At 30.9% G+C, this 18,546-nt stretch overlaps 1 protein-coding gene across 1 annotated transcript; it reads right to left on the bottom strand.

Annotated features, from left to right (window-relative positions):
* Nucleotides 1–3,639: 3,639 nt before the first annotated feature.
* On the bottom strand, nucleotides 3,640–5,211 carry LOC101261848 (zinc finger protein 10). Its single transcript, XM_019215500.3, has 2 exons — nucleotides 4,141–5,211; nucleotides 3,640–3,848 (listed from the first exon to the last, which is right to left on the bottom strand). Exon 1 carries the CDS (start codon nucleotides 4,980–4,982, stop codon nucleotides 4,152–4,154), a length of 831 nt encoding a protein of 276 aa, XP_019071045.1. The 5' UTR covers nucleotides 4,983–5,211; the 3' UTR covers nucleotides 3,640–3,848; nucleotides 4,141–4,151.
* Between the last annotated feature and the right edge of the window lie 13,335 nt (nucleotides 5,212–18,546).

Genomic DNA, 18,546 nt, shown 5'->3' on the forward strand with positions numbered 1-18,546 from the left:
TATACTCCTTTTTTTAATTTATTTGTTTGCTTTTGATATGTCTTAAAAATTTAGGAAGTAAAAAAGAATTTTAAATTTCATGATTTTGAATTATAAATATATAGAATGTATGAAAATATTTTTTAAATGGGAACAGGCTTAAATATGACATTGAACTTTTAGAAAAAGCTCATTTATGTCATCAGTTAAAAGTTTGGCTCATTTATGTCGTTATCGTTAAAGAAAATGATCATTTATGCCATTATTTTTAACGGTGATTTTGCAAAATCATTTTTGACATGCGACCAATTATAAGTCAGTCACGTCATTAATTTTTTTAATTAAAAAAATCATAATTCTGGAAAAAAAATTGGATTAATTTTTTTTGATTTTTTTATTAAATAAATTGATGACGTGGCCAAATTATAATTGGCCAAGTCATCAATTTTTAAAATAAAAAAAACAAAAATCTGAATAAAAATTTAATTATTTTTGTTTGATTTTTTAATTAAAAAAATTGATAACGTGGCTAAATTATAATTGATCACGTGTTAAAAATGGTTTTGCAAAACCACCATTAAAAAATAATGGCATGAATGAGTTTTTTCTTTATCGATTAATGACATAAATGAGCTAAACTTTTAACTAATGACATATATGAGTTTTTTCTGAAAGTTCAATGTCATATTTGAGCTTTTCCCTTTTTAATTTGTGATTGTAAATATGCTGTATTGAATGTTCGAACTAAAAAGTTGTCCAATAGAGAAAAAAGTTCTTTGAACAGATTAAAAACAAAATCAAGATAAACAAATCGAAACGGATAATATATTTACTTTTAATCTTTTTTTAACTACTCAATCCCTACGTGGCATATGATTACTAGAGATTAGGTTTTGTAGCTTTTGTAAACTTTTTATTAATTTTATGTTATTTTTACACATAAAGTATTTTGACAAAAACTATTTATTTACCGTCTTTTGTAAGTGATCATAAGAGATTATTTTTTGAAATAAGCGGTTCGAAAATCCCAGTTTTCCCCCAATTGCACATAGGAAGAAGACCTATGGACCTATAATTACCAACTGCAACTCTTCTTGTCCAAAAGAAAATTCTTACAATTAATTCTCAAATAAGCAATATATACCACCATCACTTGCAATATCTCAGTAGGTGTATTTAACAAAAATATATACTTATTCATGTCATAGTATTTGCTATTCTTTTGTAATAATGGTGTCCACGTAATAAAGAGGCTATGTATTAGTAATTAATAAAAACAAATCGATCGAAACGAACGAAATATATGACAGTAGTATACAAAGGCAGAGAGCCAGCTTGGACGCTAGAGGTAAGTTTCTTCAGCGGAAAATTATATAATTTATACATGGTTTAAATTAATTTTTATATATATTTAGTAGATGTTAGATTCTATTTGGCTTATTCGTATGCTAACTTTTTCATATTTTTGCCGTTTTAATAAAAATTCTAACTCAGACCCGAATCGTATTATTAGATTATATTGAAGCTATGTTGGAGAGATTCCCAATTTATTCTACTGACTAAATAACATTTTTATTTAAAGGATATATAGTCTATTTAGCCAATAAATAAAAGCTATATCAATCTCGTGATCAAGTAAGAAACTTGTATCCATGCAAATATACTTGTATACCTGTCAAAATAAAAATACTATAAACAACTTCAACATTCAGAATATTAATTATTTATTTACTCAAACAGATCATATGAAAATGTATATCTTGGAATTACCAAATTCTCTAAAATGAGAAGAAAAAAAAATACAGGCACCTAGCTAGTTTGGGAATAACTCTCCAATTCTCTTCACTAAATTCTATATATACTACTGTTACACCATGTGCTCTTCTGTCTACCCCCCCACCCCCACCCCCACCCACCCCCTTAATTAATTTGTTGAAACTTAATTCTCTCTGTATTTCTCCAGGCATGTCCAACTCAATAACCCTAATCAAGACAAACCCTAGCCCAATCAACTTATTAATGACACCCTATACATATCCAAATTGGAGGATGCAATTAATTTTTAATAAGAAGTCCAATTACCAAATTCAATATGTTCATAAAATTTAAATAGTATGTAGAAAGTAGAAACTCCTATGATTTTCAAAATACCAAACTAAATTTTGAAACCATAATTGAACGTATTAGTGCTTTAAGACTAAATTTAAATTCTGAATCTGTTCGTATGTTTCTAAAACTTAGTTTACCCCCCCCCCCCTCTCTCACCCCCCCCCCCCACAAAAAAACACACAGTTGCGAATGTAGTTTTTAAGTTGCAAATTTGTACAAACCTAATAATTGTATCTTAGATCATAAGTTCTGAACTCGAACTCATAATATTAAAATATTGAATCCGCCCTGTTTGCGATACAACACTAATAGCATGTAGAACAAAGAACAAGGTAAGAAAAGCTCACTACATGTGTAAATTAAATGATAGGAGGAGGAGGGAAAAAGAGGGGAAAAAAACATTAATGGTAAAAAAATAAGTTTATATAAAATTTGTGAATATTACAATATGCATATATACATAATTGAGGGAATGTATATGTAATATATAAAACATAGAGGCTTGAATACTAGGTCACTAAATTATATGATATAGGGAGGCACATTATATTCCATGACTTTCTTTAAATCCTCATCTCCTTCACTAATTCCATATCTTTAATTAATTACATATAAAGTAGGTGAAGTAACCTAGCTATAATAATTATACACTCAAAGCAACAAAACAAAAATGGTCTTAATTAAATCCTAAGAGTCATGATGTGATAATATTCTTTTTGACAATTAAAAAAATAGTATTATACATTACATGATATACTTAAATTGATTGATTCCCTTGTAGTTGGTGACAATTTTGGAAGGATTTGGGGGAAAAAGTGGAAGAAGAGAACACAAGTATATGGCTTTATTATGTTGAGAGTACTGATCTTAACTGTAAAAAAAGTTGTGACACAGATCTGGATGTGATAATAATACAAGAAAAAGGGAATCCATGTTGTATTGTATCTGACTTATATATATGTGTCATTAAAAAAATAAAAATTATGTGTATGTCTACTAGTTTTATTTTGTACTGACAGAATGTCAGTGAGGTACTATTGATGAATGGGAAAAAGAGTTCACTGCATTCCATGCAGTTTTTAGTCAGAGTTTCTCTTCACCCCACTCCCACCCCTATCCCACCCCGCGGTCAAAATAAGCGATTTTAGCCCTTATCAAAAGAAAATTGATTTTTGAACTATTTTAACGCTTATCTCACATCGAGATACTATAGAAGAACAAATATCTTTTTTTAGAAAATGACTTTTATCATAACAAACAAAGTCTTATAAGAGGAATGAAAACCTTCTTTCTCTAATTTGTTATGCTTTATTAACCTCAAATACCTATTCAATTGTTGATTTTTATCATAATTAAGGAAGTTAATACAAGATACTCTTAATTAAAGAGAATATAAAGACCATTAATTTGTAGGCAGCCCTAAATATACACCCTTGAGGTTGTTTCTTAAACCAAAAGTTAAACTTCTTTTAACTTTCTAGTAACCATCAATCAAATAGTTTGTAATTAACTGTTGAAGTGTGTGACCATCTCATATGAAAACCTGAGTCGTCATCAAAAGTACCAATCATCAATTAATGTGTAACTATTGAAGTGTGTGTGACTATCTCATCTTAAAACTTAAATCAGAAAGAACACATTCTTATTTACTTAATTATATTTTCACACAGTATATATCATGATTTGAGAACTCGACAAATTCCTTCATCTAGACACCTAGAATGCATCGATCATCTTGTTTTTAGCTTTCTTGGAGATACCTATATGCAAATAGCATAAAATCCATCAATCAAAAATTTATAAGTTGCACAAACAAAATATTTGACAAGAGAACTTCCTCATGCTTAGTGAAATGTTTGAAGCCTTTCATAATATCTTTAAGTCATTCTTACACTCTTCAAGTTTAGCTTAAAATTATCAGAAAACAAGTGAAAAGATAGAAAGAGGAGAGGTAGAGTGAAACATACAGAAAGAAATGAACAAGAGACCACAAGTTGTTGTTGTTGTTGTCATCATAAAAGTTGTATTTTTTTTTGGCCAAATTCACTTTACCTTTGGATTTTTCAAAGCTTCAACTCAAGATCCAATTCTTCTATTGCACTAGGGATCCTTTCAAGTGCTTCTGATTGGGGACGACACCTTTCGATTGATGAACTTGTTCTAGGGAAGAGATTTGCAAATGAAATGTTATCTTCTTGATCAACTTTCCTCCTTTTGTAATTAGGTTCAACAATATGGTCATGTTTTGCCCTAAAGCTTGAGTCTATCATGACTTCAAGATTCCTCTCTTGATCTTTTTTGAAATCTATAGATTTCATCTTCTTCTCTTCATCATTTTTCACACTAGAGAGACAAGAATATTTGTCAGCCACCAAGTTTGACCATGATGAAGACAAGCTATTCTTTTTCTCTTCATGGACAATTGATGACAAAGAAGAATGATGATGAGTTTCTAAGGTCTTTTGAGAAGAAACCCTAATTGGAACCCCAGAGGCAGAGTCAGAATTAGGGTTATACATAAAGGTATTACAAATTTGAGAAGGGTATTGAACATGGCTATTGTGATGATGATTAGAATGAAGAGGAGGAGTAGGAGGAATAAATACTTGATGATCATGAACACTTGGACTATTAGATGGAGGAGATTGTTTCATTCTTGCTCTATCCCTTCTATGAACATTCATATGGCCACCTAGAGCTTGAGCTGACCTAAATTCTCTTCTACAAAAGCTACAAGTATAAGATCTTGGTGGCCATATACACCCTCCAAGTGCTCCAGCTGCATCTTCAGCAAAAGCTTGTTCCTCCCACGAATCGCCATACGATGAAGGATTATTTGATAATGTCATGTCATGTTTTCTCTTTGTGCTCATCCAATATCTTGTTTGCTCCATTTCACCTCACAAATATTCTTGAAAACGAAGAATCAAGGGATAAACAGAGTTGTGATTATCCTATTTGCTAAATATTTGACCAATAGAGAATAATATTGTAGGGAATAGATGAAGAAGACATCAAATGAAGGATATTGAGCTAAAAGTTGTTTTAAGTTAGGGAAGAGGAAGGTGGAGTGGTGGGTACTCTATAGACCCTCTCATGCAGCTACTCTTTTGTTTTTAGTCGGCCTTCAAATATAGAAACAGTAGAGAAAGACCTATATTAATATTAATAGTAGTACTATGCATTACTTTGTTTTTTAAAAGGTTTCTAATTGTTCGATATCCTGAATCTACTCTACTGACCTGACTAATTCAGAGTAAATCATTAATATGATCTATATGAAGATGATTCACTTACTACTCGGAGCTTCGCTCGAGTATAAACTTTTTTCTAATTAAGAATGAGTGAATCAATATCCATCACACCACAATCCTTACTAATCTCATGCATTCACGGAATTGGAGCTAGTTAGAGTTATGGTTTTAAAGTTTGAAAGAAATCAATTGTTTCGATCGAAATTCTATATTCATCTGATAAGATTTACGTAGTCATATTAACAATTTATTCAAAATTCAATAATATCATTTTTTCTATAATACATAGCTCATAAATTTCGAATTTTAAATCCAAATCTTATAAGTAGTGGGGTCCTTATATATGACCATTGTACGGTGTGAATGTAAACTGAGATCATCTGATTTTTACTCATTTATTTAACGGTCACGAGGGATAGAGATTTTTGTTTTGACAATTATCAAGTACCCTTTCAAGAAAATAATAAATTATAATAGCTGTAGATAAGCTATATTCCTATAAACCCTATGCTTTATGAGCTAGTTTTTCACATTTATATAAAATTGTTGTTTTTAGGTATTTAAAATTAAAGTTAATTTGCGATTATTTTGAATTATATGTACCCTTGATATTAACGAAGTAAAAATGAATTTTTACGAAATAATTCACTTAGGCTTTCACTTTCAATGGTGATGAAGGATTTGACAAAGACCCTTACCCCTATTTCTCTATGTATAGCGTAAAAGAAATAACTACAAATAGAGGAAGGGAGGCATAAAACCAAAAACCAAAACATTTACATAGACAAAACATTATGTATCTGAATTCTATGCCATTATTGTGACTTTTAGGTAACACAACATATAATATTAAAGAATGTTTAAGTTTAGATTCACACAAAAAAGATAATTAATTGTGTTTGTACGTTCAACATAGGGGAAATTATTACTTGAGGTAAAAAGTTGTCTTAGGACAAGAATTTGTTGAGAATATAATTAAATGACATGATACAAGAGCAAGTAGAGATTTTGAGATCGAATCTCATGATTACTATGCATATTAAAAAGAATTTTCACGTGTTTGACTCATAAAAAGGAATAAGACTTTTATGTGAAGGAGTATTGAGAATACAGTTAAATGATAAAAAAAAATGTGTTTTTTCTAACAGTTTAAACTAAAAGGATCACACACTTCATCAGAATTGAAATTAATCTATCATAATTAAACTAATTGAGCACTTTTTGCAAATAAAGATGTTAGATCAAGAAATTTAACAAGACATGACAAAGGGATAAAATTGAAGAGGAAAAATCTCCCTTTGATCAATGTTTTATTTGATTTTTGATCCGTTAACGTCAAAGTCAAAGAACAAACAAAATTACTTAATAGTTAGGGATATAGGATATATAAACCATATTTGCATCGATATAATTCGAATGCAATATAGGTTATTGGAATTGACGTATGATAGCAATAAATAGAAGTGGTCTGTTTAAGTTGTCCGAGTGAAAAAAAAAAACTCCATAAGCATCGAGTGCTCAAGTAAATAGTGTTGCTCAAAGAAGTAATCCAGCGAAAAATAAGAGAAATTATGAGTAAGAATTGTAAAATCTAAATAGATTTTTACTTTCAATAAAAAAATTCAAATTGTGAGCAACCGCTTATACTCATAAAAAAATATTCTAACATTCCTGATAAAAACAAAATTTCTGATAGAGAGTGTGTTGTTTTTGTTTTATTTTATTTCAAAGTGCTAAGCATATATTGCATATACAATATTTACACAATTAATTGGTAGGATTATTCTTTGATTAATAACTTGGACAAACTCACATTTAACTAAAAATGAAAAAAAATCACATAACGTGTTCAAGCTGTTCGCAAAATTAATTTTTTTTTAAAAAAAGGTTTCGTAAAATAAATTTCTACATAGGATTTGCACATCAAAATTTCTCAGAATTGTTCCCTATTCCTTGCAAATAAATAACTTATTATAGGCATAATTAATATTATGGAATATTTTTTTAAGCCTTAAACACAGGAAACATGTTGGTCACAAGATGAAGAAAAACAGGATCATACGTTAACGATAATTCTCGATCAATCAAATATCTAAGAAACATTCGATTTTTTGACTTTGACCTAAGATTAAATGCTTAATGATCTAAGCAACAGATTTCCAAAAAAAATAAAATGAAATTGAATATAAATATGTTTGGCGTAGGGTGGGATGGTGGGGGGGGGGGGGGGGGGGTAAGGGGATTCATGGATGCCTTCATGATGATTGAAAGAATAAAATTTGATCAGAAGATTTCATTTTTAATCAAGAGAATGAATTAATTGTTATAGTTTTGTAGTGGACAAAATATTTTAGGTAGGTTAGGTTTTGGGTTGTGTCATTATTTATTTGGAAAAATATCTAATTACATAGCTTGTTTTATCATACTATCGAATATTTTCTCTCATTTCAAAAAATTATAAAAAATTTATACTCTCTCTTATTCTTGGATACATCGATTTACGCAATGTATTGATCGGATACATCACTTAATGCAATGTGTCGCCATCACTTTATGCAATATATCAGTCGTATATATCACTTTATGCAATAAATCGAGATGTTGAAGTGATGTATCTAAAATCGGGACGCAATGTATCAGGATATTTTGGAATGTATCTGGATTCTACCGAATTCAAGAAATTTTTGTAATTTAGGATGTAATTAGCTCCTAACACTACAAAAATTTGTATAAAATTTCCTTTACTTGTCTCCTATAAAAAATTTATACCTAGTAACGTTTTAGTAGTAAAACGTTACTATGAATAACGCATATCAATCTAACGCCATCATCTTTTTAAAAATGAAATATACCCTAAAACGTTACTGTGAAATATGCTTATACTAGTTTTTGTAAAAAATTTAAAAAACATATTATTTTGATAAATTGCTTTATATAATGACTTAGTTTGATCAAAACCTCTGAAGTGTATTACGTCTAGAAATATAAATTGTTGGGTAATGCATTCATTCCTATGGATAGATACCTAAATGATGTATTAAGAATAGTTCATGATCATAGTCGTGATCGAACATGTTATATATTCATGATCAAACATGTCACAATATGTTTGATAAACTTAACAAATAAAGCATGCACATTTCTTTTTGTAAACTTTTGGCAACTATGGTACATCTTAATAAGTGTGTGATATCAAAACTAATGTCATTGATTGGTTCGAATTCTTCGAGCAACATATTGCATGTGACATGTATTGGCGTAGGGGGTGAGATTGAGTTTAATAAGTCTAAACGATTTCGATCACTAGATTAATCAATCTGTAATATTTACCTTGATCTACATCTATAAACACAAACGAATGATCAAATCAGGATATTATATATCATTAAGTACTCCAAAAAATCAAACGTAGTCAATCAAAAATTTGCATATTTTTCTGATAGTATAATGAAATAAATGCAAATTTTATTTTAAATCAAATGAAAGTGAAACAACTAAAAGGACCAAAACAACTATAGCCGCCCTCATCCACCCCTATTTGTCTTTTTTTTTTTTTTGTATCACTCTTAAATTTGTCATGTATGTATATGGCTCACAAAGCTTATCCAACAATAAATATGCATCTTAGAGTCAAATATGTCTTTATGGTAATTATAAGATTATAAATAATCTAATCTTACTGAGTATGTCACTTCTACTAAACTACATATACTAAACATTTGAACAACATCTTTTTAAGTCAGAAATCCATGTGATTTTAATATTTAGCCAGCAAGTACATGATTGATTAATAGTGCCAATAACATAAATACAAAATATGACAGTCAAACTACAAGTGCCTTATATTGGCTTGACTTAAAAGCATCTTTTTATGTAGAGTTTATTTTCAAGGTCCCTAAAGCGATTTGATTCTATTTATGCATGTTTTATTATCATAATTATTAATTCTTAGTCGATTATTAAAAAATAATTAAGAACTAATTGCTTATTTTTATATGATTTTTGGCCTAATTGCTCCAATGAACATGTTTCAAGTTTGTCATCTTTGGTTATAACTATTCGAGGACTGTTCTATGTTGTAACTTTTTGTTAGATAACATCTCTAGCTAGAGAAAAATAAACAAATTTTCTTTGTTTCTTCTCTTTCTTTGTATCCTCTTGACTAGGGACTTAAATACTAGTACAAGTCAATTGAGTCCCACATTGGTTGGATTAAGTCGAATATAGATTTATTAAATTGTGAGGGTACCTAATGATTGCGGTATGAGTGTCAGCGGGTAATATTAGATCAATAATTTTAGAAAATATTTAGTTTCGTAGAGAGGTTATGGTTTTACGGGCACTATTAACTTCAAAATAAATCTTCCTCGGGTGGGATGAGGAAAATTGATATTTTTATATATGTGATCTTAAATGTCAGTTATCACCTCATGAACTAACTTTTGAAGTTGAATTTGGTTTTATCATATATGGTTAGATCCGTCTTAATCACTGTTCAATTGATATTAAGTCCCTTAAATCATTCACACTCCGGATGTACAGTCCTGAGTCTAACAAAGGAGCTAGGGAGTGTTGAGTTTCACATCGGTGAGCTAAGAAAAACTTATCTTGTTATATGTTCTTGCCTTCTTGGTATATCCTGAGTAGCTTATAATCTAACTTTTGAGTTGAGTTTTATCGAAAAAATCATATTTTATCAAGAAGTACTATATGTGTATTTTATTAAACCAATAAATGTACTATGTGTTATTATTTATAGTTTAATTGATACTAATTTCCAAATTCCAACTATATTTGCTAAGGATATCTGACAAGAACAGCCCAACTAATTAAGGGTCCGTCTGAAATTCTTAGAAATTAGACAAATAGAAGACTATTTCTGTAGTAAAATAAAGTGTGTACCAAAAAATAGAAAAGTAATGAAGTAATTAATCAGCACATATTTTACAAATTATCTAAGAATATGGACTACAAATATTTACGTACAAAATGCACCTTTTTTCTATAAATTGGATGGAGTCCATTCACACAATTCACCTCTATTTAATTTATGGAAAAAGAAAAATATATCTCTAAATTATGGTAAATAATGTGTAGATATCTCCCGTTATATTTTGAAATATTGATGTTCATGAATTCAAAGCTAAAGCATATACTTTAACAGAAGGCTAAATATGAATACATGCGCAATATTATCCATCGATCTGATATTTAATAAATGTCGGGTCGATTGATAAGATTATAACACGTGTATGTCCCTTAGTATAAAAGCTATATATGATCTAGTTTTTGAACCGCTGTTGAATCAATGCCCCCAAAAATATTACAGTGAATATCTGAATGTCATTTATGATAGTTCGAGAGTATATTTATCTTTTCCACTTTAATTTATAGTACCAATCACTATTTATTTCATTTCATTGTATATATCCGTTACTTTTTTGATAACTATGCTTAAATATTTCTAGTCTAGTATGAAAAAACAATTGAAATTTATTTGAACATAATTTTAATTATTTTTTCATTATACGATATTATCAAAAATGTCTATTGAAAACAGAGAGTTGTTTATTGTTTGAAAACGTGTTTTGAACTCACATTGCAGACATGTATATATACAAGTATTAACTGATTTAAGCTCGACTAACTAACTAACAAAATTAATAACTAACCACTAATTCTATGACACCTGTACAAATTGTAACTACTTTAACAAATCAGCTCATCATCAACTTGCTTCCATATGCTCAATACCCCCCTTCAAGCTAGGTGGTATGAATATGTTCTTCATTCCTAGCTTGGATACTAAATGATCATGTTGCAGTTTGCTCAGGCCTTTGGTAAATATATCTGCAGGTTGTTCAACAGAAGATAAATGCAAAGTATGTACAAGCCCACTTTGTATCTTCTCTCTAATAAAATGACAATCTATGTCAATATGCTTTGTTCTTTCGTGGAACACGGGATTTGCTGCTATTTGTAAAGCAGCCTTACTATCACAGTGCAATTTCACTGGCAATTCTATTTCAACACCTAATTCTCTGAACATTCTAATTAACCAAATAACTTCAGCTACTGTAGATGCCAAACTTCTGTACTCAGCCTCTGCTGAGCTTCTTGACATAGTAGGTTATTTCTTAGACTTCCAAAAAATCAATGAATTACCAAACATAATCATGTATCCTGTGATGGATCTTCTTGAATGAATACAAGACCCCCAATCAGCATCACAAAATCCCTGAAGAATATTGGTTGGTTTAGCAGACATCAAGATACCAAAACCAGCTGCTTGTTTTACATATTTTACTACTCGAAGAGCTGCCTCCATATGTGATGACTTAGGAACATGCATAAACTGACTAAGGATTTGCACAGCAAAGGCAATATCAGGCCTGGTAATTGTAAGGTACAATAATCTTCCAACAAGTCTTTGATATTCACCTGAATCCAGCAGAACATTACCATTATCAAGCTTGAAGTGATCATCAAATTCTGAGGTGGTCAGTTTCTGTTTGACCTCGACTGGTGTAGCACATGGTTTTGATCCACTCATTTCGGAGTCTGGTATGAGTTCCATGGCATATTTCCTTTGATGCATAAGTATTCCTTCTGAATTCCTTGCAAACTCTATACCAAGGAAATATCTTAGATCTCTTAAGTCTTTGATTTTGAAATTATTTTTCAGAACCTGTTTAGCATTGTCTATTAACCTTTTGCTACAACCTGTAATCAATAGATCATCTACATAAATCAACACTATCACAATTCCTTCTGCTGTCCTTTTTGTCATCAATGAGTAGTCCAAACGACTTTGATGAAAACCTGTTTTAATCAAAGCATTTGTGAGTTTCACATTCCATTGCCAAGAAGCTTGTTTCAATCCATAAAGTGATTTAAGTAATCTGCAAACTTGTGTTCCCTTACTGTTATCACTTTTAAGTCCCAAAGGTAATTGCATATATACTTCTTCCTGTAAATCTCCATGTAAAAAAGTATTATCTACATCCATTTGTTGAATGCTCCATCAATTTGCTGCAGCCAAAGAAATTACAGATCTCACAGTCACCATTTTCACAACTGGAGAAAAAGTTTCTTGATAGTCTAGACCCTTCTTTTGATTGTAACCTTTAGCTACCAATCTGGCTTTAAACATTTCTATATCACCATTAGTCTTATACTTTATCTTGAAGACCCATTTGCAACCAATTGCCTTCTTACCTGGTGGCAAAGAAACTACTTTCCAAGTCCCATTACTCTGTAGAGCTTCAATTTCAGAATTTATTGCTTTAACCCATCTTTTATCTAAAATAGCCTGTGCATAAGACTGTGGCTCAGTCTCTAAAGACATCTGAGCTATAAAACTCTGATAGGGAATAGCTAGATTATCATAGGCAACATTATCTTCAATGGGATATAAACAAGAGCTTGCAGACTTGGAGCATGTTTTGGTGATGAAATCTTTCTGCCAGATAGGTGGTTTACTAATTCTTGTTGATGTTCTCCTTACTGGTGGTTGCCCAACTGAATCGACAGAGCTTGCAGCTTCAACCATTGTCTCAGTTTCAATTGAATCAATAAGTGGCTCAATATCACATTCTCCAAGTCTTTCAATTGGAAACTCTTCAGCAATTTTAGTTGGATGAAAAATAGGCATTAATACATTATCATCTGCATTCATAGTGCATGAATGAAAAGGAAATATGTGCTCATGAAAATATACATCTCGACTTGTATAAAAGATCTTATTCTGTAGATCATAAAGCCTATAACCTTTTTGAGTAGTTCCATATCCCATCAATATAGCTTTGATGGCTCTTGTTCCTAACTTGTCTCCCTTAATCAAGTTTGTTGCATAACACAAACATCCAATGACTCTCATGTGCATAAACTGGCCTGTACTTGATATAACATGAAAAAAAGAGTTTTATTCCCTAAAACAGTAGATGGCACTCTGTTAATGATATAGACAGCAGCTGTGATACATTCACCCCAAAACTTAGAAGGCAAATGACCTTGAAATCGAATAGCTCTAGCAGTTTCAAGGATATGCCTATGTTTCCTTTCCACTACTCCATTTTGTTGTGGAGTGTGTGGGCAGGAACTTTGATGAACGATACCATGATGATCAAATAATTCCTTACATTAAGTATTAAAAAATTCTCTCCCGTTATCAGATCTAAGTACCTTCACTTGCCTTCCAAATTGAGTTTTTATCAAAGCCAGAAAACTTTTAAGTAATGTGCAAACACCAGATTTAAGATGCATCAAGAATGTCCAAGTCCATCTAGAATAATCATCAACTAAAGTGAGAAAACATCTCATATTATTATGAGTAGCAACTTTGTAAGGTCCCCAAACATCCATATGGATCAAATCAAAACAATGAGAAGCTCTAGTGTCACTATTAGGAAAAGGAAGTCTAACTTGTCTAGCCAATGGACATATATCACAATGTTGTAAAGAAAATGCTTGTTTATTCTTTACTATGTCTAATCTCCTAATCACAGGCATGGGTGCATGACCCATTCTCTTGTGCCACAACTCAGCTGTTTCCTTGCATTCTGCTACATTCAAAGACTTTATTATTGCAGATTCCTCCTTAATCTTGGTGTTCAGTGTGTACAAACCATCTCGTTCCTCACCAATCCCCTTTATTTTCCCATTGAAGAGGTCCTGAATAATGAAGAAATCAGGAAAAATTGAAACACAACATTGTAACTCTTTTGTCAACTTAGCTACAGACAACAGATTGAACTGGAACTCAGGCCCACATAATACATCAGTAATCACATCACCACCTTCTAATTGACATTTTCCAGAGTGAGTTATCATAGCTGACTCACCTGTAGGTATTTGAACCTTTCCTGTTATAGAAATTGTTAATCCAGTATTAAAAATTGAGTTGTCATTCACCATATGGTTTGTCGCTCCACTATCAACTATCCATTGTGAATGTGTAGGATGTGTATTGATTAAACTAGAAGAGCTAGCAAGTATACCTGTCATGTTTGCATTTGCAGAAGTCTCATTCAACTGAGGTCTGTTTAACAATCTCATAATCTGATTGTATTGTTCCATAGTGAAATGAGGTTGTTGAACATGATGTGGGTGTGGAGTGACTTCATTGTCTCCAGTGTGTTGATTTTGTACATTAGCAGCAGAGATTTTCTTCTTCCCTTTGAAATCAGCAGGGTAAACTATGAGTTTATAACAATTGTCCCTAGTATAGCCCCTCATATTGCAATAACTGCATTGCATTGCCTTAAAACAAGCTTCCTTAGTATGTCCTCTGAAATTACAAATTTTGCAGTAAGGAGTAAACCTTCTAGTCCTAGAGCTACTTACTCCTAAACTACCAACTCCTCCACCAGATCCAAAACCACCAGATCCAGAATTATTTCCTCCATAATATCCATTATAATATCCAAATCCTCCTGTATTACCACCTCCAGAACTACTTCCTGTGTTACCTGTATAACCACCTCCTCTAGGCTTCCCTGTTCCTTCAATTTTGTTGGACAATAAGGCTGTGTGATCAATTGCAGTGTTATTACCAGGTTGCTCACCATATAAAACCTTTTGACTCTCATCCTGAATGATCATAGCATAACATTGGTTCACAGTAGGAACAGGCATCATCATGAGAATTTGGCTACGAGTTTGACTGTAATTATCATTCAATCCCATGAGAAATTGTAGAAGTCGTTGTCTCAACAGACCATCAGCATAATCCTTCGATGTTGGACATTCACAACAAGGAGGAGGTACAATTGAATCAAATTCATCCCAGAGGTCTTTCAATTTTGAAAAATACACAGCAACAGAGGAAACACCTTGAGTTAAGGTAGCAATTGCTTTGTGAAGATGATATATCCTAGACATGTTGACTTTGTCAAATCGTTCCTTTAAGTCTCTCCATACTATACTAGCATTAGAGCAAAAAAGAATTCCACTTACAAGTTCCTTACTGACATTGTTGACGATCCATGAAATCACCATTGCGTTACATCGATCCCAATCCTACTTCTCAGAATCAACTGTAAAAGCATCTCGTGTGATTGTGCCATCGATAAATCCCAATTTGAATCTGGTAAGCAAGTTGAGTCGCATTGCACGACTCCACAAGGTGTAATTCTCCATGCCTGTTAACTGAATCCCAATCTGCACCGATCCAGCAACATCTGAAGAAGATAAGAACAGAGGATGATTATGATCGTTCCTTCTCGCCATTGAAGTTATCTTCAGATCTCTGTTTTCTACTTGATGAATCTCTCAATTCTTCACTAATTGCCAAGAAAGAATCCCTAGATCCAATCAGAAAAGCTCTGATACCATATCAAAAATGTCTATTGAAAACAGAGAGAATTGGAAATTTTGTTTATTGTTTGAAAACGTGTTTTGAACTCACATTGCAGACATGTATATATACAAGTATTAACTGATTTAAGCTCAACTAACTAACTAACAGAATTAATAACTAACCACTAATTCTATGACACCTGTACAAATTGTAACTACTTTAACAAATCAGCTCATCATCAACTTGCTTCCATATGCTCAATAGATATTGTATTCCATAGTTCCAAGCCATAAAAGCTCATAATATGCATCTAAAATAGTTTTCAAGCATCAAAATATAAAATAAATAGTTTTCAAACATCTAAATATAAAATATGAATGTCCCATATATTAGTGATGGAACTGATCAATGGAAGAGATTATTATGATTCAGTTGGATTTTTTAAAAAAAAATTAACAAAAAATATAGTCTCAAGAGAAGTTAAGCTGTAAAAATATTACTTATAAAACTTATTTTTCCTACTCATATTAGTGCCTTTTCATATTATTAAAAATATAATTATTTTCTTAATAAAAAAATTTGTATCTAACATGAAAAATTGAAATACATTCCACTGTCTAAACACAGAGACACCCTAATATAATTTTGAGGAATTGAAGAGAGGATCAAAGCAAGTTGACCAAGTTGTTCCAAATCTTAACTCCAACTAAAAAAAACAATTATCTCTCTTAATTAATCCATATTTAGACAAAATTAACAATATTCAACAGAGTTTAGAAATAATCAAGTCTTATCAATAATACAAAAGATAAGACATGAGAGAGGACGATCACCTTTTCGTAACATTATACATATAAAAAAATATTATGAGGAGCTAATAACACTTGTTTTATAATATTAAATGATGAAATTGTTAATATACTATTGTCACCTTTATCAGATTCTACTTAACTCGAATGTCTTCATTCTCATCAACTTGTGTGCCTAATCAAAAAAATATTAAAATATTCACAAAGTTATGGTCCTACTTCTACTTCTTGTTTCTTAGTCTACAAACAAGAATTATAAGTAGTATAATAGAGATATGATTAATATTAGAAAATGAAAGTTAATTAAGGGGTACTTTTTTTTCAAAATAATTAGGGGACAAAGATTAGAGAGATATACATGTATTAAGTGTGTGAATGAGGTGACACTCTTTGATTGGGATGTGGTTGGCATTAAATTAAACAACTTATAACTAAAATTGCATTAAATTATCATATGTCTTTTCAATTAAAATTCAAACTTGATCTCGAGTGATTTTGATGGTTTGTTTTTTATTTGTTATTTTATCTATTACAGTTTGTTTGTGTTACTTTAACTTGATATAAAATTTAAGAAAAAAAGTAAAATTTAAATTATATGATATTAATTAAGATTCTTAGTGTAAAAATATGCAGATATATCAAAATATCATTAAATTTTATGATCTTAATATAACATGTACAAAAATAAATAAAATATTATTAAAAAAAATTAAAAAGGAACATTTTTTATAACAAAGAGAGTATTAAATTACATAGCCTTGATTTATGGCGCATAATTCAAGTCAAATTAAGTATCTATATTTAATTTGTGTATTCTCACCGACAGTTATCTGTAAGTTGTTATTATTATAAAAATTTAAAATTCTTATTAGTTTGATTTAAGAATAATAACAACTTTAGGTGAGCTAGGTCTAAGCCTATCAACTGGGTTGGGGCTGATGGCTGGGCTGGCAGAGATTTAGTTTGGCCCAAATGTTTAGTTGGGGCTTCGGCTCTCGAATGTTATCGGCTCGGTCGGTTAATAATATTTTCTTAATTTGATTATTAGATATTGATTATTTTGTCTCGAGCTAAGAAATTTAACCTTGTATTATATTTGGTATTTTTTATTATCTCAGATTTTAATTTGCGTTTAGGTGTTTAAATTGAGGTTTTGTATTTAAAGTTGAGAAATCGTAATTTGGGGATTTGAGAGTTAATTCCAACTCGATTTTCAGTAGAATTTCACATTTTGAGCCACTTTTCTACACTTGATATTGAGTTCTGATTTTGTATTTTGTTAATTTCTACATCTATGATTTTAAACTTGTTAATACCACATTATGTTGAATGCCTTGAATCGGACCCGCTACAAACAGAAAGGACGGGGGTCTCGCTGTTAGGGCGTAGCTTAGCACTATATATAGACGCTATGGGAAACCCTATTCTGTAATTCTGTTTTTTGCCTCTCCATAATAAAACTGCTCCCTCTCTTCCCGTGGACGTAGCCAATTTATTGGTGAACCACGTAAATCTGTTGTCTTATTTTTCCGCATTTATATTTTCTCGTATTATCTCAAATTCCGCACAACACATTATTTACTTGATTTTGAATTAGTTGGGATGGTGCTTACATGCTTGAAACAATTATTCCATGAAGAATATCTCAATTATGAAACACATGATTTAATTTATAGTAGTATATTCTTAATTTCACATAGTTATATACTTATATATATGTCAACGCTAACAAACTTCACAAATCTCAGTGTGTGATTTTCAAAATTTAATATTGACCAGTAAATATATAGTACTTATATAAATTTAACTTAGGTAAGTTTTGTGTTTGTATTGAGTGTATTTCATAATTGACTTGCAAAGGTTAAATCCAAGTGCAAAAGTTCAGAAGCTACATTACAAGTCAGACCATTATTTTCCTTCACGTATCTCCCACCATGTTGGAAACGTGGCACTTCATGGTCATTATAAATATTAAATATATTTTAATAACGTTACGTTAGAATTAAATATAAGGTTGATTACTTTTCATATTATGTGGATCTTTTAATTTCCTTTGTATATTGCTAATAGGTTTATTATTGCATTAAAGATATCA

Source organism: Solanum lycopersicum, chromosome 9 (genome assembly GCF_036512215.1).
Source record: "Solanum lycopersicum chromosome 9, SLM_r2.1".
Classification (NCBI taxonomy): domain Eukaryota; kingdom Viridiplantae; phylum Streptophyta; class Magnoliopsida; order Solanales; family Solanaceae; genus Solanum; species Solanum lycopersicum.

What these genes read in the sequence shown, in the direction of transcription:
- LOC101261848 (XM_019215500.3), bottom strand. Translation starts at nt 4,982, where the DNA reads ATGGAGCAAACAAGATATTGGATGAGCACAAAGAGAAAACATGACATG.